Genomic DNA, 27366 nt, shown 5'->3' with positions numbered 1-27366 from the left:
CCCACAATAGGCGTGTCGTGCAATTAACCAACCACGTGTCAGGTACTAGCTTTTACCTATTGCTTTCTGCTCACAGCTCAGAACATTGGTAACTATGGATAGACGTACAGCAGTAATTACTTTATGGGAGTTGGAAGGCTATTCTGCAACTGCAGCTAGCAGGCGAGTAGGTGTCCCGGCCTCTACAGGAAAGCGATGGATTCGGAAATATGGTCCTACACGTCAAACTGGTAATTTACGATCTTCTGGTTGTCCGCATGTGTCAACCGAAGCCGAAGATGCGAGATTAGTAAACGAAGCCCGGCTAGACCCACTAAGGACGTCCAGACAGCTAAGGGAAGCTTCTCTTTTTCCTGGTAGTAAGCATACAGCTCTGCGAAGGATTCGTCATGCCGGGTTACGTGGCTGTGTTGCTGCCGTGAAGGAAAAACTCTCAGACGACCACAAAATTTACCGTCTCGCGTTTGCACAGGCGAATGTGGGTCGCAATTGGGAAAACGTAGTTTTCTCAGATGAATCCATATTCACAACATCAAATGAGGGACGCCGTTTTGTGTATCGCCCGAGAGGCACCCGATATGACCCTGGATGTGTTGCTGCTTGAAATCGCAGTGGCCATGTATCTATTTCATGTTGGGGTTGGATTTTCAGGCGCGGAGCAGAACAGCTTCACAGAATTGAAGGACACCTGGACAGTGCTCAGTACTTATATATTATGAGTAATATCATGGTGCCATCTGTACGAGTATTTCAGCCTGATGGTGTTATTCAGTTCCAGCAAGACCAGTCGCCAATACATACTTCCCGTGTGGTTCAGGAATGGTTCGCAGGGCAGCCTGAGATTGATTTAATTGACTGGCCGCCTCGTGGAGCAGACCTCAATCTCGTGGAAAATATGTGGGCAGAAGTGAAGAGTACTCTAAGGGATAGTTGGCCTGAGGCAGATCCACCAGAACCCAAGATGACCTGTGGCATCTTGTTTCCGAAGCATAGCTGGAGGTAGGGGAAGGAGATAAATTTGTCACCCATTTAATAGATTCCATGCCCAGAAGAATAGGGCGTGTAATAAATTCAGAAGGGTGATTTTTTTTTATTCTAGTGTTTGTTTTAAATTGATAACATAGATGTAATATTTTATGTAAGACTCCTGTAATTGGGATTCTCTTGTTGGAGTCAGCGGATTTAAATAAATAAAATAAGTATTGGACACAATATTAATGTCCCCGCCTTAACTCCCGAAAACAGTCCTTTTCAGGGCTACCTAAACGCTTCTGAAAATATTTCTAGAAATAAACCACTCCTTGAATCCGATTTCTATGCAATTCTACTATAAAAAAAAGATAATTCTCTGCAGGCTTTGAACTCAAGACGACCTCATTAACAAGCCCGTACTCTACCAGTGAGCTAACATGAACACGCAAATCCAACCTGAAGAAACACGACTTTCAATTTCCGGTATTCCATTACACTGATGGTCATATACTTTGTAAATGTTGTATTCAACTTAGGATATTCCGCAACACATAAACAAAGCGAAAGAGAGAGAGAGAGAGAAATGAATATCCAAAAGCATATTCAACGTATTCGAATAAGACTCTAAGTAACGATATTCCGTTCTAAAGAGAATTTGTGTTTCTTCCCGTGACGTTAAGGGGATCGGGAAAAGTTATGTGTCTTGAAGCAGGATCCGACTTTGGATACTCTGTTTACACACTTTCTATATTCGTAGGAATATACTGTATTTCACGAATGTAAATGACATGCTGTATTGAGAATATTGAGAAGTTACATCTGTATGACAGATAGCTGCAAATAAATACACTACATAATTTATTTATTGCTATTTAACGATTTTCCTAACTTGCATTTAACATTCTCATATATAATACCGACCTACTGTGAAAATTATCTCAGATTTTATATTTTAAACATAATAATTACTACATTCTGCAATGATTATGTTATATATATACAACTGATATATTTTAATGTAATTATTTTATATAATTTTTCATGCATTGCGGAAAATATAATTTTTAAAAAAGGCATTGACCCAGATAAGATTCGAACTCATAACCTTATGATTTAAGGTCCGACAACTTACCAGTGAGCTAACACAAGGACTTCTGCTAAGGTACTTTTAGCGATGTATAAATATTCTCAAGACAATTATGACATTCATATCCACTACAAACGCTGTTTCTGTTCTACTTTGACTTTTATTTTAGTACTCAGGTGATAATTATATTCTATGTATTAACTTTGAGCATTCTTTTACATATGGAAAGATTCGTTTACGTATCTAAATGTTCCATCACGTATGGAGAGCTAAATGACAAACAAACATTTGCTGACATTAATACAAAGTTTCGAAATATTGTATCATTAAATATTTCAATCAATGTTGCTTTTTTCTACACTTGGTAACAAGTCTTATTATATTTAAAAGAAGAAAAACACATCTGCAAACTTTTTCCCGATTGCAAAAGCTGGCTTGGAGGTTCGAACCTGGTTTACTATTTCCCGAAGATACCCGAAGTTGGACTTTGAAATTTTTTGCCTCAAAACACCAATAAAGAATGCGCTCAACCTTTTTGAGACAAGGTGTACATATTTTCAGAGTACTAAATCGATTTCAAAAGAAAAAAAGATTCTCACTATCTTTTATCATTTTTGCTCTATGTAGATTAATATTAAAACCAGAAGTTCAGTGAATTTCTATTACATGCAATTTTAATAGAAAAATTAGGATAAAGATGGAATATATCTTGGGACGCTTAACCGGTGGCAGGAAATGGCTTCTCGCTATCTATTACCGTTTTAGTCTATAGCAGTGGTTCTCAACCTAATTCCTATCACGACCCCCATTTTATCAAATCTTCTTGCCAGAGACCTCCCTTATAATTTCTGGTTTGTAATAATCTTGTTTGGGGTTTTCAATATATCTATTACGGGGATCTCACACGATATCCATCTATTTCTATAATAGTAGAATACATTTTTCTATGTAGTGGATACAGTAATAGCATAGTCCCTACGATGAAAGTGCTGGTTCAAGATGGATATTAAACCCTTTCATTGAAGAGGCCGTCAAAGTAGCTGGTCTAAGCCCACAACTTCTTGACCAACTAATAGAATTATCGTGCGATAAGTCCTTGCAACTGGTTTTCTGTAATGAAGACTTGGATAAGTTCTGGCTGATGAGGAGAAAAGATATATCTCATCATCATGTATGGTATCTGCTACTTTAAAAGTAATAATTCCATTTGTTACATCGTACCTGTGCGAAAGTGGTATTTCCCCCATGGTAAGCATTAAAACACAGACAAGAAATCACTTAACAGATGAATATGGCTTGATAATGTGCGTCACGAAGATTGAACCGGACATTGCTGCACTAGTGAAATCACACCATGCTCAAGTATCTATCTCATCGGCTTTCAATTTTAATTGTATTTCAATATGCAGGTTTTTTCGCATTTGTATTTTTCTGGTAATTCAATATGCAGTTCTCATTAGTTTCATCGTACCTCTTTCATTTCAATTGATTTTTAAACAACTCTGCACCTGTTGCAAAATGTTTAGCAAACTTATTTTTTGTTGTTGTTCTTAACAGTATATATAAAAATAAAAATATGCCTATCAGAACAAAATTCAAAATAATATTTAAAAATATTTTCCGGTATTAGATTCTAATTACATTTATCTCTTCCGCTTATCTTCGCGACCCCCATGAAGCCCTCTCGCAACCCACCTAGTTGTCTCGACCTCCAAGTTGAGAAACCCTGCTCTATAGTGATTACGTTAAAAATGGAAATGGCTAATTTCTACCACTTGTGGTTTGATCATCACTTCCATCAAGTAATTCTATTTCTAGCTTTTGACCTACATCCTGACCAAAATTAATGGTGATTCATCAAGTACGGTAGTTGCGGTCGAGTACACGAACAGACAGGGCAAATATACAGGGTGTTTCAAAACAACTCCGACAACGTTTTGGAGGTGATTCCTGACACAAGATAAGACAAAAAGTATAGACAAACCTGGGTGCACAAATGCTTCCTTTCGGAGTTATAGATTGACGAAAACATGAAAAAGATGAAATTCAAAGGTCCGTAGCTTCAAAACAATCGGACCTATCGTAGTCTGGTCAAGATTTTACTTAGGAACTAGTATGTGACCTATCCAAATATTCAAGTTTCAGAATCTGCGGTACTTCCGCAACAATTTTTATAGAAGTAGTTGGTGAGTACTTCAAATTATGTGTCCATAGCCAAACTGGCTCTATGAAAATTGTTGCATAAGTACCTTAGGATTCTGAAACATGTACTTTTGGATAGGGCACATATTAGTTCCTAAGTAAAGTCTTGACCCAACTACGGTAGGTCTCATAGTTTTGGAGTTATGGATCTTTAAACTTCATTTTTTCATGTTTTCGGCAGCCTATAACCCGAAAGGAAGTATTTGGGCACTCAAGTTGATATTACTTTTTGTTTTATCTTGGTGTCAGGAATCACCTTCCAAATATTGTCGGTGTTGTTTTGAAACACCCTCTATAGAGAGTTTTGGTAAACCAAACTTCTTACAAGTTAATAAACATTAATCCGTGACTGATCTGTAACATACAATATTATCAATAGATCTAAATTGCAAATTATGAACAATTGAAACTGATTTGTTTAGTACAGAGTATTTTATAAGTATTGGGCCACTATGTTTTTCGAATTCAATAGTGTTTTTCATTTCCTGCTATATTGTCTTCTTTCTTTCTTTCTTTCTTTCTTTCTTTTTTTTTTAAAAAAAAGAGAAATTTATTACAATCTCATGGTAATGGTTGAAATGAATGTCTTCAATAAATTTACACAATCAGAGGAAGAAATTCTGTCTAATACTCCAAGTTCAAAATCTATAGAGATTTAATGAATGGAGATTTAACTTTCAAGTCTTAGATTAAATTTGTGTAATACTTGTATTTAATTCTTTTATATTGAGAATTCTCCTAAATAGAAATGAGTATTTCTTTTTCTAGCACCGGATATATGTTACTTTTGGATGGAAGAAGTTGTGCAGATGTAGATGAATGTAAAGAAAATCCACGAATTTGTAACGGAGGAAAATGTACCAATACACCTGGTAGCTATTCATGCATTTGCAGTGGAGGATTGTTAACAGGTCCTGATGGTACATCATGTGTGGGTAAGTAACGTTAGATCGACGCAACGTCCGTACATTTTCATTATATCATTGAATTGAAGTATTCCCCCGAATAACATTCCGGTACATTTAAGTGAAGCCGAGGAAAACGATGAAAACTGTAATATGCTTCCATTGTACAGCAGTGCTCTGCTCAGAGTTTGCGAGTGAACTAGTGCCATATCTTGAGCAATGGAGAAACGAGTTTTTCAATATATGCTGTCATGTTCTGTACAACATGATTCCCTTGGTAACTCATGAAAGTCCAAAATATGCTATACAGCGTTATTCGGAGGAATGCTTCAATTTGAGATTATTAGGTGGTTAAGGTAGATCGGTTATTGGTAGATTAAGGTAGATGACCTGTATATGATCGATTTTTGATTATTAAAGAAACGCATATGTTTATATTCAACATACAGAATATGAAGAAATAATTAAATTTTCTTTTAAAAGAATCTCAAGGTCATTACTCATCACGATTCTCAAGTTACAGATTTTTGACTATCATGCTGTGCGAAATTGTTGAGTGTGAAGTCTGCTTCAGCTTATATAAGTAGCAAAGAGAGTCACGAAAGAATAAATTAAATGTATTTTGTAATATTAATTATTATTGGCATAAGAAATCATAGCTATATGAAGAATTTGACGTATCATACCGAAACCTCGAAGATTACAGTATTGCCACTGAAAATTAAGCATAAAATTCAGTAAAAACAAATAAGAAGGCTCTTTGAAATTACGAACCAAGCTTTTATTTTTTATATGCTTTGTTAAATAAGAACTATCTTGTAGAAGTATAACAATGTTACGAGTGTATGGCAAGAACTTTTAACCCAGTTTTTGGACATATTCAATCCACAATAATGAGCAATGAATCACTTTTTTCATTGTACAGTGAAACCTGTCTTTAGCGGAATGGAGTGGGACTAGCAAAAATTTCCGTTAAAGTCAGATTTCCGTTTAATAGAGGTAGACCTTTCTTTTAAGAAAATACATGCTTATAACGGACATACTGGGAAAACATGTTGCTGTACGTAGCTTGTTCACTTACAGTACTTCTTTCTTCTACTAACTAATACACACAGACACACACAAAACTTAAAATGAACACAAAATATGCTATGTACACTTTACTGTATTTTTCCAATAGTCACACAGGGTTTTCTGTATGCATTGCAGCTTGGCTGCTTGACTGTTCGCATACCTGTAGCCTGAGAAACTACACTAAGTAAATCAGTCATTATTTCCTAAGGTAAATTGTTCAGAAGGTTTAACAAAAGAACGAAGAAGTGTAATATATATGTTTTCCCCTCATACAATGTCTAAAAATTTTCTAAACGCTGTAGTCCGGAACTCAGAATTTTCCGTTATTAGGTTTATTTTTGCTTTCCGTTGTCCGCGTAACACAGTTTCCGCTTAATGAAGGGACTTTTACACATTTTTTACTCCAAAATTCATGGGACCGTGAAATATTTCCGTTTAAGACAGTTTTCCGTTTAATAAAGGGTCCGTTGAAGGCAGGTTTTACTGTAAATGGTATTTTGTTGAACCGTCTTTTTTGCTGATCTCACGAAATCAGCTGATGTATAAATATTCCTTTTCCTGTTTTTAATCTTTTTGTTTATTCTGATTATCTGTTTTTTTCATTGTTAAATTTTGTTTTTTGTACTGATATGGTCCAGGGCATAAGATGTTTATTTGTGAAGAAGAATACATGTCAATTGTGAAAATTCTACTCTTTCTTTCATTGCATACCGCATCACACTCTTTTTATTGTTTTCAGTTTGCTATTGACTAGATTTAGAAAATTAAGTACATAATACTTCTATAAGCAAGAGGAGTAGGTACGTAATCTTCAGTAGGAGGAATACCTTTTCAGAGAACAGACTTGTAAAATGATATATAGAGGGTGTCCGGAAAATAGGGACGAATATTAAAGTGCTATAAAACTAATATAATATAATATATATTGAAAAAAAATTATAAACACATTGAATAACTTCTCCTATTTATGTATACATACACATTAGGTAATTTTCTCACATTTATGTATGAAAAATTGTATCCGGCATATGACCACCCAAGGCTGCACGGCAATGAGCAATGCGTCCATTGAAATTTGCGATGACGCGTTCACAAACATCTGGTATGATGCCGTTAATAACTCTCTTAATTTCATCCTTCAGTTGTTGTATTGTCTGTGGTTTGTTCACGTACACTTTAGATTTCACAAATCCTCACCAAAAAAAAAAAAAAAAAGTCACAAGGGGTAAGATCGCATGATCTGGCAGGCCATTCCTGATTTCCTCGCAAAGAGATAATTTTTTGAGGAAACTTTTCATTCAGCAGACCAATTGTTTCACGGGATGTTTCAGGTCGCACCATCTTGCTGAAACCAAAAATCGTCATTTTCAATTTCCATTTCATCCAAAACTGGGAAAAACCAATCTGAAAGCATGTGTCTGTAACGGTCGCCGTTCACAGTGACGCCAGCTCCCTCATCGTCTTCAAAAAAGTAGGGCCCAATCACTCCTCGCGGTCATCCAGTTTGCTTAACATTTAACACTGACCCCGTGGTCTCAAACTTCAGGACCAATTTCCGAACTGATGATTCAGTAGGAGTAACATTGCGTCCAAGCATCACACGCAAATCTCGAACGGTTGACGTGGGACTTTCCTTGTTTTTGTAATAACTTTTAATCACTTGGATGCGTTGCTTTGTTGTCAAACGCTCCATGCCGAAATAAACACCAACCAACAATGCTCACCAAACAGGCTACTAATCAGAAGAATAGAGGATAACAAACATGGTAAAACCATGGCTACCAACCGTCATATGACAAAATGGTGCGAAATTCAAATTCGTCCTTATTTCCCGGGCACCCTCTAGAATGCTCATCTATTTTTTTTAAAAGAAATTAAGACTGATTCCGAATTCCTCCTTTAATACTGGGCCATGTTATATGGATTTTGTGAAGAATAGTACTGCATACCTTGGTTTACTTAGGATTTTGCCCTTTTACCGCTTCGCTTCTCATTTCACTAAGTATTTTGATCATTTTGATTTATTTACCATTGCCTGTTTTAGCCTAGAAAGCATGAGCATGGAATACACTTTCTATACGTATAAATGTTCAGTAGACTATTAATAATATATTTTCGCAATTATCAACACTGGAAGCAGTATCTCATTCTACTTATTTCCGTCACCACAATAAAGGTGAAGGGTTGGTAGAGGGGAAGAAACCTTCTTACCTTCCTGTGCGAAAGAAGATTATAAGTAATAGCCCTATAACATACTTCTTTTTCTATTTACACTGCTGCACACACTTAAACAATTCGTTCACTGAATCAAACTATTTGCCAGCAAAAGTATTCATGTACTTTGACCTAAGACCTTCTATACTATACGATATATTATTCGTTGCGTTGTAGTGTTAAGTAAACAAAGGCTGTTTAGCTCTACGCAGTATGTTACCTACACTTAGAAGGAGAAAACATCTCTTAACGTAGAAATTTTACCTTCCTTTACATCTTTGTTACAATTTCAGTCCCATATTATCTTTTCTGTAACTGAGAAAACAATCAAAAGCTATGTGCATCGAACACTTTGACCAACAAAACTTGGAGGTTATGAACATAAACTATGTAATTATGTAAATCACCCTTTCTGTTATTTCTGGTTTTAAATAAATGAAACATAATATTTGAGAATGTTTTAGTTTTCTTTTGAATTGATATTTTATTTATTTTTTTTTTTGTATATCTATATATTAACTAAATATACGCTACTTGCTGATTGATCAAAAAGTTATGAGAGACTATAAGTAATATTTGATTGATACTTACTCCTACTCTTTTCAACGACACAAAGAAGGAATAGCATATAACAGTACAACTTCTACGACACTATCTTCTTGAACTATCGCGTCAGAGATTCGAAATAAAATACTTGTTATGTGTGTAATTAGGATGAAAAAAGAAGGGTTAGTTTTAGTTTTGTGAAAGGAAAATAGACAATAAAATACATAAATCGATTAGTGGTTAGTGTATAAATATCGATTTATATAATTGAAATATTGACAAGCAATTTTTATTCAGCCTGTATCTCTTGCAGACGTTGATGAATGTATGATAAATCCGAACATATGTGAGTATGGAGAATGTGACAACACACTGGGATCTTTCCTTTGTCGTTGTGAAGACGGATACTCGGTGAAACCAGAAGAAGGCCCCGGATGCTCCGATGATGATGAATGTCTTTTAGGAATATATACATGTGACATAAACGCAGAGTGTATCAATAATCAAGTAAGTCGAATATTGTAACTTCTTTCATGCATGTGAAATATCTGGACCTTGCGTAAAATTTATGTGAGGTTAACAAAAATATAATAGTTTATTATACGTAATATACATCTTATATTTTATGACTGGGCGTGGGCTACGTGCTTCACAATCGAGGAATCCCGATTTCTAATCAAGTGAATAATAATTCTAATTAAATTTCTTATAGAGTTTTCCTCTGTTCTGTCAGGCGAATAATAAGGTGGTGTATTTATAAATATAGTGTCTACGTGTTGGTTGTTAGCACAGAACTGATTTATGCTCCTTTTTAAAATATATTACTGCTCACATTAAAGAAAGTATTACCTAAGAGCAGCAAATTATTGTTAGCAAGTTTATTTCTTTAGATTTATTGAATAATGTTAAAAGATGTTGAAATATCTAAAAATATAATACTCCTGTAGACACGATTGACAATTAGATACAATTTAGATATCTAATAGAAGAAAAATAGAAGAGAAATTAAATAGATAGTAAATAGAAGAAAAATTAAAATAATTAAATTTAGACTACTCAGTTCTCTACAGCGGAAAAAAATCGTCATTCATTGATGTCTGGCTAATTTTTATTATAAGTATACACTGCATTTACTTTTTTTAACATGCTTGTTAAGTTCAAACACCAAATTTGATGGCCAAATTCGGGAACTAATGTAAATTTGAAAATTTGACTAAATTTGAAATGTTGGTAGACTCAACGAGCGTAGTAGACATATTAAATATTATGGTGTGCAGACGTTTTGTTCTCTAGTTATTGATCGTCAAATTTGGACTTTAGACTCAAGTCCAAACCCAAAATTTGATAACTAGTAACTCGGGAACCAAAGATCATTTCATATGTACACTATACTTGTTAAGATCTGTCACCTTGCAAAATTTGAACAAAATCAGATAACTTACATCAATCGTGTCTAAATTGTGATTAGTAAGTTTTTCTTTTTGGCGAAAATGTGACTACATCCAAATTCCAATTTTGATGTTAATAGCTTGGGAAACACAGTTCTCCGCTTGACCAAAGTTGAAATGGTGATAGACCTTTACGATCTTCACAGGCATGTGACATATTGTGGTTACAAATTTTTGTTTCCCAAGTTATTGACTATCAAAGTTGGGGTTGGGACTTAGTCAAAAAATAAATCCAAACTTTGATGACCAATAACCCGCAAATCAAAGCTTGGCACACCATAATATTATATTTCTTATACTTATTAAGATCTTGAGGGTCTACAACTATGCCGAACTGTTCCAGATCAAGTGATTTCTGATGATCGCGTACGACATAAACTATTCAAGTAATTAATTTTAAAAATCAAATGAAGAACGATTGAATTTAGAATAAATTGGAGAAAAACATAAATATGTTAAATAATTTTACTTTAGAACAATACGAAACATTTCTTTTTAAAAAAGCATACTGAAAATGTACTTACAAATTAGATTTTATACTACAGCAGGAAGACAAGAGTACCATTTTATTTTTCAAAATATGGCACTCATGTTTTATTATAAGTATGATCGTAAGTATGCAAACGAACAAGAAAAACAACATTTCGCAACTAATAAATAGGAATTTGTCGATGTTTTGATTCCATGAGGCCAAATGATTACTTCGATCGTCAGCTCGAAAAAATATAATATGTTACAATATGGCACACTGGTTCTGGTTTATTAGACTTGACACTACTTGTCCTAGGTATGAATAGTTATTTGTGAAATTGAAGTAAACATATTACCTCCCTTGTTTTGCACTTTGATACTTTGGTCTTTTCCTCCTTACTTTAATTTCAGGGTTCATATGACTGTCGCTGTATGGATGGATTTACCGGAAATGGAGTGCATTGCCGAGACATTAATGAATGTCTTGTCAACAATGGAGGCTGCGACCAGAATGCGCAATGCATAAATACAGAAGGATCATTTAAGGTAAACATAGAAATAAAACCGTGCACTACTGTGTTACTGGTTACTAAGTTATACTCAAAAATAATATGAATGTTTGTTTTAATTTTGCCTATAAATATGGAGAAAGAATGAAACATTAATTGAACTTCATTATAACAAAACTAGATAAAATATACTAAGCTTCTGTAATTAGTTTTACATTTTCAAGGAAAATGAGCTATATAATAAGTAAATAGCCTTTTTGGTTGCTTTAAAGCAAGTGGTTAGAAAGTAAGTCATCATTATTCTTGAAAGATATTGAGGTATAACAATAGACAAAAAAATATTTTAAAAAGGTATTATACAATGTTCAATTAAGATTGCCAAATTTGTTACATACAAGATATAACGCTGCTCAATTAAGAATTGTCAGATTTATAATATATAATGCTCCATGATATCTTCAATGTAACTTCAAGTTTTAAAACTTTTATAATATAAGTTTCGATCTATATTTATTTTCCTCAGAAGTTCAGAACATGTATCCCTACATATGATTATTTTCTTGAAACTTTAGGAACATATTTTTGTATTAATTTTTATATTTTCCCAGACTTTCAGAAGGTGTATCCCTACTTGCAATTATTTTTCTCATATCCCTACTCATGATTATTTTTCTCAGTCTTTAGAAACATATTTTTGTATTAATATATATTTTCCCCAGGTTTTCAGAATGTATTCCTACTTGCAATTATTTTCTCGTACTTTAAGGGCATATTTCTGTACTAATACCTATCTTCGTAGAAATTTCAGAATATGGTGGTTCGCTACTGACGATTATCTTCTTAAACTTGAAAAGAAGTTTCTTTGCTCATATTTGTCTTTCTCAGACTTCCATATTATGTATCTATTCATGACTAATTTCTTGAAATTCATATTTATTTTCCTCACTTTCAAAGCGTGATTCAGCAATTATTCTTTTCTCTTGTTTCTTCTTCAGTTTCTAAACATTTTTTTCTTTCTACGTCCCAATTCCCTGTGAACATTTTCCTCTTCCTTCTTTGTTTTCACTGCTAAATTGAAGTTACTTTATTTCAACAGTCATTTGTTGTCCTGCGTAAAGTGACGCGCGAACTATAATAATAATAATAATAATAATAATAATAATAATAATAATAATAATAATAATAATAATAATAATAATAATAATAATAATAATAATAATAAACGCTGCTCTTCAAATACTATTTTTCTAGAAAAGAAAACTTCCTTCTGCCTGTAGTTAAGCCATACCTAATATCATAATTACGGAAAAGGAGGTTCGAATTTTTGAAAAACTTATACGTTCAGTTTTCAGAACATCATTCGTCTGACTGAGAAAGAAGTTGTATTAATCATATTTAGGGACTTGTTCTTTGAATGATTTTATTTTCGTGGCTTTTAAAGCATTTCGTAGAAACTTCCAAAATTTCTTTTTTTTTTTTCTTTTTTTTTTTAAGTTGAACAGATTAGTACTAGCATGCTCAAACAAGGTGTCGCGTGGTTAAAATTCTTTTATGAATAACTTCCAAATTGCTAATCTACTTGACATAATGATTTAGAACAACGTTTCTCAAAGTATGATTCTCAAGGAAGGGCGTTTCGAAACAACACCGACAACATTTTGGAGATGATTCCTGACACCAAGATAAGACAAAAAGTATAGACCAACCTGGGTGCGAAATCCGTCATTTCGGAGTTATAGGCTGCCGAAAACATTAAAAAATTAAATTTAAAGGTCCATAGCTCCAATACTGTGGAACCTACCATGGTCGGGTCAAGATTTCACTTACGAACTAGTATATGTCCTATCCAAATATCTATGTTCCAGAATCCTGCGGTATTTCAGCAACAATTTTTGTAGAGGTAGTTGGTGAGTACTTCAAATTATATACCCGTAGCCAAACTCCCTGTTTAAAAATTGTTGCGCGAGTACCGCAGTATTCTGAAACATGTATTTTTGGATAGCACATATATTAGTTCCTAAATGAAGTCTTGACTCGACTACGGTGGGTCCCATAGTATTGGAGCTATGGATCTTTAAAGTTCATTTTTTTATGTTTTCGGCAGCCTATATCTCCGAAATAACGGGTTTCTGCACCCAAATTCGTCTATACTTTTTATCTTATTTTGGTGTCAGGAATCATCTCCAAAACGTTGTTATGAAATACTCTGTGTATAAAGAACTGAAACAAGTAGGTTATATAAACAATAGGCTATACTATTTAATAACGTAGAGATTGTACAAATATCAATAATTTATATGGAGATATTATTTATTATAAAATATTCTTGATAACCTTCAATTATTAAAAAGTATATGTATTTTCTTCTATTAATACTAATATAAAATTAAAGAGATTTCAGTTAATATTGTTTTATAAATATAAATATATTGGTATATGTTCAAACAAAGAATAAAATTATAAACTTGCTATGAAAGGGGACAGGAGTAGGGGTTTTTTATCGCCCACAGAACATTCTGACTAATAAAAGAGGTCCATACCTGAAAAAAAATAGAGAAATGCTGCTTTAGAGAATTGAATTTGCACTTTACATCTTTTATACAAGCAATTTATATCACTAAATTCTCAATTACAACCACCTTTCAACTACAAACGGATGCGCAAAGTTCAAATAAGAAAGTTTAAGTTACGTTACAAAATAATTATAGGGATCATCTCTTATAACAAATTAAAATCTTGTAACTATTTAGTCACGATCTGCTTTCGTATTAGCAAAGCACATTGAATAATGCTTGTGTGCTTTGCCTAATTATTTCTGGCACTTCAAACATAACTTCCTCTCATAAAAGTTATCCGCAGCAACAACTATATCACTTCTTTATGTTCTGGTATCTTACTTGATCGTTGAATAGTTCCGAAAATTACCCTCCACTCACTTCGTTTCTATCTAACCAATAAGCTAATTTGCTTTGTAACCATCTAAGGAAAAGTTTGTCACGTGTGTTGACCTATGGATGCTAACAGCTTATTTAAGGATTAGGCTGGCTATGTTCTTCCACATGCTTTGAACATCTCTCTGCTATAATTTATTTTAGCCTTGGAACCAACTGATTCTGCTTGAAGAAAAATAAAAATACGATAAAAGTGTATTAATTACGACTCTTCAACTTATTATATAAATAACTAACACTTTCTGACAAGAGTAATATTAAAACTCAAATGATGTGTTACAGTTTCAACAACTTAACGTTGTCTTTCTCAGACTCAGGGGCCGTGGTGGCTCAGTGGTAGAGCGTTCACCTCTGGTGTAAAGGGTCCCTGGTTCGATTCCAGCTCGCGCCAGGTGGCCTCTGTTTCCTTCCACTTTCTTCATCCCATTATTTCATTCATTTCTCATTATCACCGTCTCCTTTAGTCTAACCGGAATAATCGTGGGACGTAAAACTCAAAGATTTCATTTCATTTCATTTCTTTCTCAGACTCAACCATAGAATGCGTGAGAATGACAATATTAAGTTGTTCAAATTGTAAGATATATTGACAAATTGTAAGATATTTGAGTTTTAATAAATAAGCGTATTACTCTTGCCAGAAAGTGTTAGTTATTTAAGTAAAAGTTTGTTTTTTCTACCAAAATATTATATTATATTAGTCTTCATATACATAAAAGATGCAATATAATTAAGTTATGTCTTTTTTATGCCCGTATACAGAAACCAAGATAATCTTCCCTTAGATTTTTCTGTGTACCATTCATAACCATACCGTTTAAATGTTTTCATGATGGTTGTAAATATCTTTTAGCTGTATCATAAAATCATATTACAAATGTATATTTTTTTTATCGGCATAAATAGTTGTTTTTTATTTGAACATAAAGAGGCATTAGAAAGATGGAACAAAATTCATTAATTTTATAATGGTGTCGGATCGACCACAATGACACTAGACATGTTCAAGTTATATTATTATCCTTTCTCAATATATCCTATGCATTTGGAATTGAGTAAAATTGCATTGAATATATTTGAGTATGTTTAATTTCTAGTGATTATAAAAGTAAAATGTAATCCAATGCTACTCAGTATAATTTTCCACTTTAAAATTGTAATTTACAAAATAAGAAAAGCAATTTTAGAAATATACTCAATTTAGTTGATTAAGAAAATATTATTCTTCTTTTGTTTAAATAGACTATAATTCTGGCTTTGTTCTGAATGATTTTTTAAAATGTCTGTTACATAGTAATACTGACTTTGTTTTATTAATATCATGTAAATTATAATTAAAAATAGTTAAGTTTATATTTACGTATATACTTGTACTTAGTAAAATAATTTTTAGAATGTCTACACAGAAGGAACGTGTAGATTAGGAATATTAACTCTCAAAAAATACATATAAATTAATGAACTAAAAATCAAAGATGTTGCTGGTAACCTGAGATTTAAATAAATGTCTGAATAAAACGGTTATCAATACTGTGTTCTTTTCTCAGTGTGTATGTGATGCTGGCTTCCGAGGAGATGGTTATTCGTGTCAGGATGTAGATGAGTGCTCGAGTGACCCAACACTTTGCGAGAACGGTCATTGCCTCAATTATCCAGGTTCCTTCCGCTGTGAGTGCGAGATGGGATTTATGCATCCAGACGAAAGGAATGAGCAAGCTTGTGTTGGTACGTAACACTACAAATATCTGAAAATGATATACTACTGTTGTAAATATTTTCTGGATAAAGTTATTTTGTAAATGCTATTCATCCAAGTTTCCATTTGAAAATTCTTCAAACTCTTTTTTTTTATTATTATTATTATTTTGAGCAAACGAACTAAATTAAATATAGATAAAGGTTTATTGGAAGATAGTTGGAATTTTATATATACACCGTAGGTATTTAAAATTCATAAGTAATTCTTAACTGAACTAGTAATCTAGTATTTCTTGTATCATTTTAGAATTCGAAGGTTTGTCTGACACTTTTATTATCTCAATCTGGATGCAATGTTTTTTCTTCCATTGTTGACAAAGAAATGTTCATAGTTGTAAAATTTATTCAAGCTGTCCTTTGCTTTACCTTTTACGTTATTTTTCTTTATTATCAGCGGCTCATAGGTAACTCTTCATTAAAAAATGTAGAGTCAATTGGTTAAAAAGATATCTAACAAGGGAAGCTATCCAACTCCTCGACGAGTATCGCATTGAAATGTACACAAGTAGAAAAACATATCGAAAGATGAAAACATGTTTACTCCGACGATTCGCAACGTCGTCGAACAGGAATTATAATGATCGTTCCCCATAGCCCATGCAAGTTACGTACTCTGGTCATACATGCCTTGGATGGGATTTGAATCTGATACACTGGAACTTGTTTTCTCATGAAGACAAATGTTGCAAACTTAAGATGATAACAGTCGATAGTGATTCTAATCTCTGCTACGTTATTGATGCGAATCGATGTCAAATGGAACACGATACGCGATCGTAAGTTCCAAACGAACACGTTTACCCGGTGAAGAAAACGGTGCTGAAACCACAATGCAAAATTGGCTTTCTATTATTATTATTATTATTATTATTATTATTATTAGTAGTAGTAGTAGTAGTAGTAGTAGTAGTAGTAGTAGTAGTAGTAGTAGTAGTAGTAGTAGTATCATTAGTAATAATAATAATAATAATCATGAGAAGAGGAAGAAGACAACAAAGATATTGTTGGGTCCGTTCAGTAACGAAGGACTTGGGCCCGTCTTGATTGTCCTCTAGCACTGCTATGAAGTTTGTAACATTAACAAATAACCATACCTCAGCCGGAATTCCAAGCCGAGACATTGAAATCGCTGGCTTGACTCTTCAACCCCACGATAACCAGGTAGGCAAGAAGATGAAGATAATAATAATAATAATAATAATAATAATAATAATAATAATAATAATAATAATAATAATAATAATAATAATAATAATAATAATAATAATAAAAGAAAGCTAATTTTGCATTGTGGCTTTAGCACTGTTTTCTCCACCGGGTAAACTTCTTCACGATCATGTATCGTGTTCCATTTGACGTTGATTCGCAACAATAACATACCAGAGATTAGAATCACCATCGATTGTTATCATCTTGAGTTTCCAACATTTGTCTTCATGCGAAAACAAGCTTCAGTATACCAGATTCATATCCCATCCAAGGCATGTATGACCAGAGTACATATGCAGGGGCTATGGAGAAAATCATTATATTTCCTGTTTGATGATGTTGCGAATCGTCGGAGTAACCATGTTTCCATCTTTCAACATGTCCTTCTACTTGTTCACGTTTCAATGCGATACTCGTCGAGGAGTTGGATAGCTTCCCTTAGTTTTAGAGATTACCACGAAAAACGCAAAAATTTCTCTCTCTCTCTCTCTCTCTCTCTCTCTCTCTCTCCTTTTTTTTTTTATAATATTAAGTTTATGATGTGATTATGTTAATTAATAAAGATAATTATTTTATCTAGGCGAAGTTCTGGTAAATAAGAATTGTATTTTTTATTTATTGAAAAAAAATATTTTATTTCAGATATCAACGAATGTCAAATGTTTAGCAACTTATGTGTCTTTGGACGTTGTGAGAACATCTTCGGAATGTTCCGTTGTGAGTGTAATGAAGGTTATCAGTTGGATGGTTCAGGAGGTAAGTTCAAGTGGTTTATCTTTTATTGTTGTTAATCCTAAATATATATAAAACTACATGAGCTGACATAAATTATTGAGCACTTCTTGTAGGGTTACAATGATTAAATTTGGCATGATTGTAGCTTTCCGGAAGTAACCTACAGGAAAATTGCCAAAAGTGAATATTTTTAATTTTTAAGGGGTCTAAAGAGGGGATGAAGAATTTCCCATGTTATTTAAATGGGCCTTTTTTTTTTGGACCTATAATCTCATGTTTTAGGTAGTTGGAATTTAAATAAAAACTTGAAATTCGGTATGCTTGTACGTTTTCGTTAACGTTACCTAAGAGAATCATCAGAAAAAATTCCAACCGTAGAGTGGTTTTATGGGGAACTGAAAAATCTTTCTCATGTTATTTATATGTTATTTATATGGGATATCTTCTATACTCCAAAATGTTTAGGCACTTTCAGCAGGATTAGAATGATGAAATTTGGCATGATTGTAGCCTTCTAGGACAGGAAAGTTGCCAAAATTGAATATTTTTAATTTTTTTTTAGGGGTCTAAAGAAGGATGAAGAAATCCCCATGCTATTTAAATGGACGTTTCCTTGGGATACAAAATCTTATCTTTTAGATAGTTGAAATAGGAAAAGAAACGATAGAATTGTGGGTTCAAGAGGTGCGAGACCGTAAGGCGAACAAAGACAGTGTGTGGGGGCGTAGCCTCTGGATGGGCAGATTCAGGAAATATGAAGAAAAAGTTCACGAAATTCACTGTTGATGCAAAGGCCGATAGATAAGAAATGGGAGGCCGTAGGCCGAGCAGACTCGGGGGTCTGGCTAAGATAACAGTGACATCGTTAGCTAAATTGTTATCCAGAAAAGTGCGAGAACCATCCCATATCGGATGCGGTAGAAATTATGCTTCCAGTATTAAATTAGAAGGCTATATAGAAGCAGGGCTGGCTCTACTATATGTGCAACGTGCATTTGCATGCGGCGGCAGGTTTCGAGGGGCAGCAAAATCTACCATAACTATATTATTTAAAATAAATATTTCTTGTTGGAAACAGACTTCATGATCATGGTAATTAAATTTACTAAGCTGACCTTCTATTGGAATACTACATTCATAAATCATGTTTAGGTCGCATTAGTTTAATGTCACATGGACAGTGCTAAAGTAAATGGGCAAACAAATCCCAGCCTGGCTTGCTTGATTGTTGTCAAACACAAGAACTCTCAATTCTCGAACAATAGTGAATACTAGTTTCATTTAGATAGTTATCAAAGTTTTGATATGAAAATTAGCATTGTCTTTGTCACAAACTAGTTCCTTATCACTGAAGGTGGAAACAAGTTTTTTTTTTTTTTTTTTTTTTTTTTTAATTTTTAACAAATATAGAAGGGCAATCCAGAAATAAAGATAAAAAAGCTAGTTGCACTGGAATTGCAAACTGATATATTGAGATTGAAGCTCGATATTGAATTCTGTAAGAGTTTACCATCTTTCCTCTGTAAGTGAGCTTTATCTTTCACTATCATAAAAAAATAGATTATTATTTAAAGAAAAAATAGATACAAAGAGATTGTATTTGTAGTGTTTAAGCCTTTCTGAGTGCACTTTCCCTTCCATTCGTTGTTCATGGTGGGATAACATACTTAAAATCGCGGCTTTTAAGATTTGTTCTTTCTGGAGAAGGGGAAGGTGGAAAATTATGGTATTTCACGGGACGGAAAATTGCCTACGGCCGGTCCTGTATAGAAGAGCAAATGAAAAAGTTGGAGAACAGTTGTGTTTAGGAGGAGTAAGGGATGATATGGGTTTATTAGTAGTAATCAGCAAGAGATATGTAAAAAAAAAAAAAAATGGATAGTGTAGGTGCTTATTGATCTAAAACAGGTGTTTGATCGAATGAACCAGGAAGTGTTGAGCGGAGTTCCAAAGGAAGTTGAGTTAGAATAGAAAGATCGACGGTTCATAAGGTAGATATATGAAACAACAAGTAAAAATTAGAATAGCGGCAAATAGTGGAATAGAAAGAAGAGTTCAATTGGAAGGGGAATTCCATAAAGATGTTGTCTCCCATAACCATTACTTAATATCCATCTAAAAGAGATAGTGAAAAAAGGTCCACACATGGAAAACTGTATTTGGATAAGAGGTAGAAGGATAAGGTGTACCAATTCTTTGTAAATCTATAGGCCACCATTGAAAAGTACAATATTGCTGCTAATCTAATAATTCATTTCAAAACTTTTTAAAATTTTAGTGTCTCATTTCATAGGTAAGTATATTGGATATTATATTTGGAATTTGATACATTAGTGCATGTGTTTAACAATAACTTCTGTTTCCAAATCTATTCACTTTCCTTTCTCTTTGTAGGTAATTGTACGGATATTAATGAATGCGATAGTCCCCAAGCATGTCTTTATGGCACTTGCATCAATACACAAGGAAAATTCATATGTCAGTGTCCTCCCAATTACGAACTTGTACCCGCTGGAAATGCATGTGTTGGTAAGTAAATTGAAAATATACCCAGCATAAAGGTACTTTAATATTAAAATGTGCTGTCATCTTGTACGTAAGTTGATCCAAAACATATCCCAAGTTTTAAAGAATAATATTCTTTTCGGAGCTGAGACGTTTCTGTTTCCTCGATCTACATTATATAATCTAGTATATACATCATAGAAAATATATAACGTAGATTCAAAAAACTAGATATGTCTCGACTCTGAAAATCAATTGAGGACATGAAACATGCCAATTAGTATGGTATTGCCCACTTTCGGTCATAGAGTCATATTCTACTTTCCGAAGTTGTAACGATTTATTTGGTCATTCTGAATAGACTGATGTGTATATAGTGTGTAAGGCAAATTCTAGAAATACCACACCTTAAAAAGTGAAGTAGCTCTAATCCAGACTTGCTACCCGAAGGGGACAAAAGTAAAAAGTGAAGTGACTCTAATCCAGACGTGCTATCCGAAGAGATATAATCCAGACCTTTAATTGTTTTGTGCCGTCATGTTGAATCGATTGATACCAATCTGTAAGCACTGTTCAATTTTATTTTTTAAAAATATTTCATTAGGCAATAAACACAATTTATAGTGGTCATTGTTATAATATTCGATGGTTAGTTACATTGTTATTACCTTGTAACTACGTGAACAATATTTTAGAGTATGGAAATCATGAAATAAACGAGGTTCATGTCAAACTTTTCATCAATTAAATTTGATAAAAATCGTAAATACTGTGAAGCATTTTTGAAGCAATATATAAAATAACAAAAGAGTACGTAAATTGATTGTCTCTTTTTAAATATTTACTCGTAGTTTTAACTACTAACGTTATAACTCTTACAAACACTGTTCACATTTCATGACATTTTCTGTTTTCAGTTTTTTTGAAGATGTTTGAAAATCGATTTTCAACTTTGAAAACTAAAACTGATTTTCGTGTTCTGAGAAAAACATCTGTTATAGAAATTGAAAAAGAATTTCGGTTTTGAAATAATAAAACAGTTTCAAAACCCAGCAACTACTGACTATTTTGGTCGCTCGAATTAGGAGAAACGGTATTCCCTTTCTTTCGATTTCTTTAAGATTACTATTCCCCTAGTTTTCGAAACATTCCCTATATAACTAATGCTCGAAACGAGAAATGCCACATGCTAGAGCTGGTAGCCTATATGTTTTGTAGCTTATATATTTTGCAAATAAATGTTTAAGTGTATTGTTTAATTAAAAATTTTACATGTACAATCTCACGATCTCACTATGAATGGTGCCGGTATGAAAATTAATGGAAAGAAGTAGTGCCAAAATATATTATACGGGAACATACAATCCGTTTCGAGCATTGCATAACATACTTAGCGCCGTAATAAATCTCTTCAGGGCTCCGGTGCAGGAAGGTATTTTTGGACCTTATCAACGAGTTGGCCAGTGGACTACCCCCTAATCAGTTATTTTCAAGAATAAAAGTTGAAACTTGATCTTTTCAGAAGCCATAATAATGGACTCGCTTGAACTGATTTTATGTATGTTGTTCCTTGATTGGTTTTGTGGGTTACCTTGCTGCAGCAATGGTTAACTCTCTCCTTCTGAGAGCCACGAATGGGTAACAACATTAAAACAAAAGCCAGTCTACTACATCTTTCAATGTCGACAAAGACGCATTACAAATGAAGTGTGTAATGTATCTACTGATAATTTATTACGATATATTGATGATTGACTTCGTCATCGTTTCAGTGACTCATTTTTTATTTTGCATTCAAGGGCTTAGCCTAAGTGAGATATTTGCAAGTTATTGCGTATTGTACAATGCGAACTGTGTTAGTTATTTGAATATTTTAATGATTTTTATTTTTGTAAACATTACTTGTATCTTAACAATGAAGGAGGGGAACAAATCCTGTTTGCTACTAATATGAAACTGTAAAACGTACAAATCTCTCGTATGCAAAATGAGTAACATAGTAATTTAGATATTCAGTAATTTATTATATCAGCTTCAAATAGTTGTTACGGGGTGGGCCGGGAACCCTTCGTACGGGAGACCTGGTACATTGCACCGTTTGCATCACCGATTGTTATGGTTCTGACCTACTTCTACCACTGGTTAATACTAACTTCCGGATATTTAGAATGAATGGTAGACAACGAAGGAAATACAAAGTAGGTAAATTTCTTTTTCTTCTTGCAGCAGCGCGTTATCGCCATCGGGTATCGAACACACGACCGCACACACCAACGGCGTACGCGCTAGCTAGAACAGTAAAGAGTGCGATTTTTTTAGTAATGCAAATGTGTTTAGGCGTAATAAGTGCCAAAACCATTCAATTTTGTTCGGGTAAACCGAATTTTTCGAATTGTGATTTTGTATCACAATATCAATATACCTGTGAGTGTAAAATAACTACATATATATTTTCTAGAAACATGTTTCTAATTCATTCCTTCTACATTTGTGTGACTTAGTTCACGTGGAAATACATGAAATGAGGTGATCAAACCGTTATCTTAAATTTCAGTTGACATTTTTAAAAATTAATTTTGCCATATTTTAAACATAGAACAGAACAATCTTAAAACAGTGTGACTAGGACTGCTTTCAGGGGACAGTAAGGGGGGCGTAAAAATTTTGAGTTATCATTTTCGTTTAATGCGCTTTGCTAAATAAAGAAAAATAATACACATACTAATTAAATATTGAGCAGTCGCGGTTCAGTTGGTACATTATTGACTTAGCATTAAGGTTTTCAGGTAAAGTGACAAAACTCTTATATTCGTAGGTAAATCTACATCGGGTATTCTCAACGGAGAGTGATGCTAGAGGTAGAAAGAAAACGAAAATATTATGACATTTAACCTTCCAAGGCCTTGCTTCGGTGCTAGATCCCAGTAAAAATATGACGATAGGGCAACATCGCACGACAGATGGTGAAACAAGTATCTAACAGGAAGGAACTGTAATTTCCCGGTGTGAAGTAGGAGTAAATATGTGACTATCAAAGAAAGTGACGCGTGTTCAAACTAGATTTCTGGACATTTTTTTTTCTTTTTTTTTTTTCTTCGTATTCTGACAGTGTCTTTTCATGCATGTCCAATTTCACATATCGTGGTGTAGATACTGTTTGGAACCTGCAGTCATCATGTTCTAATTTACCAACCTCGAGACTCAAACAGGGTTCACACATACTAGAGTTAAGGCTCCAAGCCGCCTTTCACGCAAGGAACACGCATATCTTTTATATATATATATATATATATATATATATACTTCTTTGTATGTTGTAGAACATTCCTATCGTATGCCCACTTTGTAGCACAAATTAAACACATCCAAATATGCGAGTATACTATTTCTGTTTCAGCACATTATTCCTATTTCGTTTCACTGTTTTGTTTCCCATTCACCTTAAATAACGTTTGCACAATGAAAAATGAAAACAAAATCGAATTTTGGTTTTGGAAACTGAAACCGTAAATCTTTGAAAACCAAAATCGAAAATCGGTTTTGAAAACGTAAAACGAATTAATTTTGAAAACCGAAAACCGAAGGTCTATTTTAAAAACCGAAACCGAAAAATTTCGGTTTTGAAAACTGAAAATCGAAAATCGATTTTTTCAAATTTCAACTTTTTCAAAAATCGATTTTCGGTTTTCCGAAAAATCGATTTGGACAACACTATTACAAACCAACACATTCTGTCTATGAGAAAATAGAAAGCATTTTTTATAACAAATATATATATATATATATATATATATATATATATATATATATATATATATATATATATATATATATCAATTTTCTCTTTTGAAACGAAACTGTACGTTCTTGAGTGAAAAATATTCGTAAAAATTCAGTCATTAAATATCACAATTACTTCGTATTTTGTTTTTTTGTTGTTTTTTTTCAATGTCTTGCGCTGCAAATTGAATTCTGATCTATCATAGTAGGCTATGTTGTGTAATTCCTCCAAAAGTAAAGAAATAGAAGTGTAAAATAAAAGTGAAATTGGAAAAATCATAATGCGTGTATCAAAGAAATTTAAAATGATATTTCCATATTTCTTTCCTTGAAGACAACTTTTCAAGCCATATGTTCTTCAGCCATGGAAGGAATAGATTAAAGAAATATTTGTTTATTATGTATTTATTTTCTTTTAGTAGAAATTGCTTAAAAACGATATTTACACTAAAAATTATGTAGAAAATTAGTACTTCTTAAATACTTTCTGCCACAGATCGTCGAGTATCGAAGTGTTTCCTGGAAGTTACAGAAAGAGGTCGTAGGCATCAATGTTCTAAAGAAATGGCCGAACAGCTCACTAAAGCTACTTGTTGCTGTAGTTTTGGGAAAGCATGGGGTCCTTTGTGTGAGCTATGTCCTGAAGAAGATAGCGATGAATTTAAGATTTTGTGTCCTGGTGGACCAGGATATCGCCCAAATCAAGGAACAGTAAGTAAAACTATGCACATATACATTTATTTCATTTTCTGGACATACAATGATAGAATGAACGATCACCTTATAAGAGTCACGACAGATAATGATCAAATTCATCCTGACTTTAAGTTTCTGTAGGGCTTTAGAGAGAAATTTTCTACATAGACAAAATAGCATCATACAAATCCTGAAAATTCATTTTCCGTTTCTTTTTTTTATATAAATCGAAAAATATTTAATTTTTTAAGAAAATATTACGTCTTTACATACTCTCGCTACATTGTGATATTTTCTTTTGTAGGTGGATGATGGTTGTTTATAACTGAAAAGTATTTGGAGGAGCTAAATTAAAAATTAACGGAACTGAGTTGCCTCTGACTAACCGAAATTTGGTTTGGTATGTTTCAGTTCAACGTCCCACAATTATGCCTGGGCAGCTAAGGGGACGTGGACCTACTGATTATAGTGGAATCCTAACCACTTTTTTTTCGTTCAACGGTACCCCCACCGGGAATAAAACCCAGGACCACGCACACTGACAAACCGAGAATTCATTATCATGTCGCTAGACTCATTTTATTATTATACTAACCCTATGACAAGAATCATTTGATTTTGGAAATATCAATCGTCCTGTAAAATATTTGTGGATGTATTGAATATTGTGGGTATGGATGTATTATGTAGCCAACAATTATGTAGCCAACAATTTGTTGCACCCAATATTTACTACCAGGAATTTCAATCCATTTTTGTTACTCCCTTATAGTCTCATATCTGGATCATTTTCTTGTAGTAAACTTGTCGAAACCCTGCCCAGCGGTTGCTACAAAAACAAACTTACCTAGTAATTCGGATCTCAATAAAATAGTAATGAACTTGTTGTTATATAAGCATGTAAAATACAGTTATAACCATAATCATAACGCGTTCTATAGAAATTTCTTGCGAGAATTCTACCCAAGTCACTCAGAAAATGAAACCAATATTAAAGTGTTTCTATTGTTTCAGCCCATACTATTGTCAGGAAAATTTTATTCTTACCGAATTGGTAATCCAAAAACTAAGTAGTGCTGACACATTGGGGTTAACTATTTCTAATAGTTCAATAAATTCATCCGAACCAACACTGTCTATAGAAATTTCTTACGTGTGAATTCGTATACATATTCTTGAGAATAGTTTCGTAAATACTTAGCGAAATATGTATATGCTAGTACATATAAGTTTATAAAACCATGTATAATCTGAAAGAGACAAGAAAACATTGGATTCGTTATTTTGTAGAGAAATATAAATTATTTAGTTTTATTTAAATCCTGTAATTTTTGTTGCTTATTCGATTGCCTTTACACACCAGCTTTTTAGACTTTCAAACTATACTAAGTATAAATATCAGAAGTCTTATAGAACTGCTATGCCCGCCGTCCGTTCGTCTGTCTGTCGACAGGCAGAGCAAGAAAGGTAAGAGACATCAAGATAAGTTTTTTTCGCAATCAATTTAGCTTCACAAGAATAGGTTCCATTCCTCCGTTCACCTGTTATTCAAACCGGAAGAGGATGAAATTAGCCACTTCCGGTTACAGTATTATTCACCGTGGAACAAAAATGGTAATTGATAGCGACAAGCTGTTTCTTTCAAACGATTCAGCGTCTCAAGGAAATAATGTATATCGTCATCATCCGCAACACTCTGCCGAAATTGGAAATGGTTGAAATTTACTATTTACTACTACGGCCAAGAGCTAATCTTTGCTCTTCCAAGCACACTTCAGCCATAAACAACTATCTATCATTACAAAGGATAACAACATCACGCAGTTGAAGTTATAATTTTCAGTTGAACCTTCGAATATGAACACTTTATTAATATATAAATTTAAAACAAGTGAGTTTCGTTTCACAGTATGAAACTACAGTAGACTTCCAAAGTATGGGAACTCAATACTCAAACTTCAAGTAGTACAGGGTGCGGCAGCGTTCATAGTAGGATATTAAAAACACACCATCAGGCAGTAGCTGTAATTTATTTATTACCTCTTATGTCAATTAATAGCTAAAGGTATGCCATTTACTAATGTGTAAGTCTTGTCCATTACGTGGATTACTTTTTGAATATGACTCCTGTCAAATGATGCCCCCTCTGCACAACACATTCATCTAGGCGGCGTTGGAAGCTTTCCATAACTCGGCGTAACGTATTCCCTGGGACATTGCCGACGGCAGTTCTGATGCGATCCTTCAACTCAGGAATAGTGGCACAACGTGTTCGGAACACTTCTTGCTTCAGGTAGCCCCAAA

The 27366-nt window shown here is 33.5% G+C and overlaps 1 protein-coding gene and 1 non-coding gene across 2 annotated transcripts in view; both read left to right on the top strand.

The window, feature by feature from the left end:
* Nucleotides 1-27366, top strand: part of LOC145666486 (fibrillin-2-like) — a gene marked incomplete in the record, with an annotated part of 450634 nt that overhangs the window by 325771 nt on the left and 97497 nt on the right. Inside the window, 7 exon segments of the mRNA XM_081733749.1 lie at nucleotides 5030-5196; nucleotides 9314-9507; nucleotides 11331-11465; nucleotides 15927-16104; nucleotides 17989-18102; nucleotides 20476-20610; nucleotides 24863-25077. Coding sequence (XP_081589875.1) covers nucleotides 5030-5196; nucleotides 9314-9507; nucleotides 11331-11465; nucleotides 15927-16104; nucleotides 17989-18102; nucleotides 20476-20610; nucleotides 24863-25077 — 1138 coding nt within the window.
* On the top strand, nucleotides 14698-14770 carry TRNAQ-CUG (transfer RNA glutamine (anticodon CUG)). Its single transcript has one exon. It is a non-coding gene; the product is annotated as a tRNA-Gln (tRNA).

Source organism: Thermobia domestica, chromosome 12 (genome assembly GCF_964235325.1).
Source record: "Thermobia domestica chromosome 12, izTheDome1.hap1.1, whole genome shotgun sequence".
Lineage (NCBI taxonomy): Eukaryota > Metazoa > Arthropoda > Insecta > Zygentoma > Lepismatidae > Thermobia > Thermobia domestica.
This window is presented reverse-complemented; position numbering and strand designations above follow the sequence as displayed.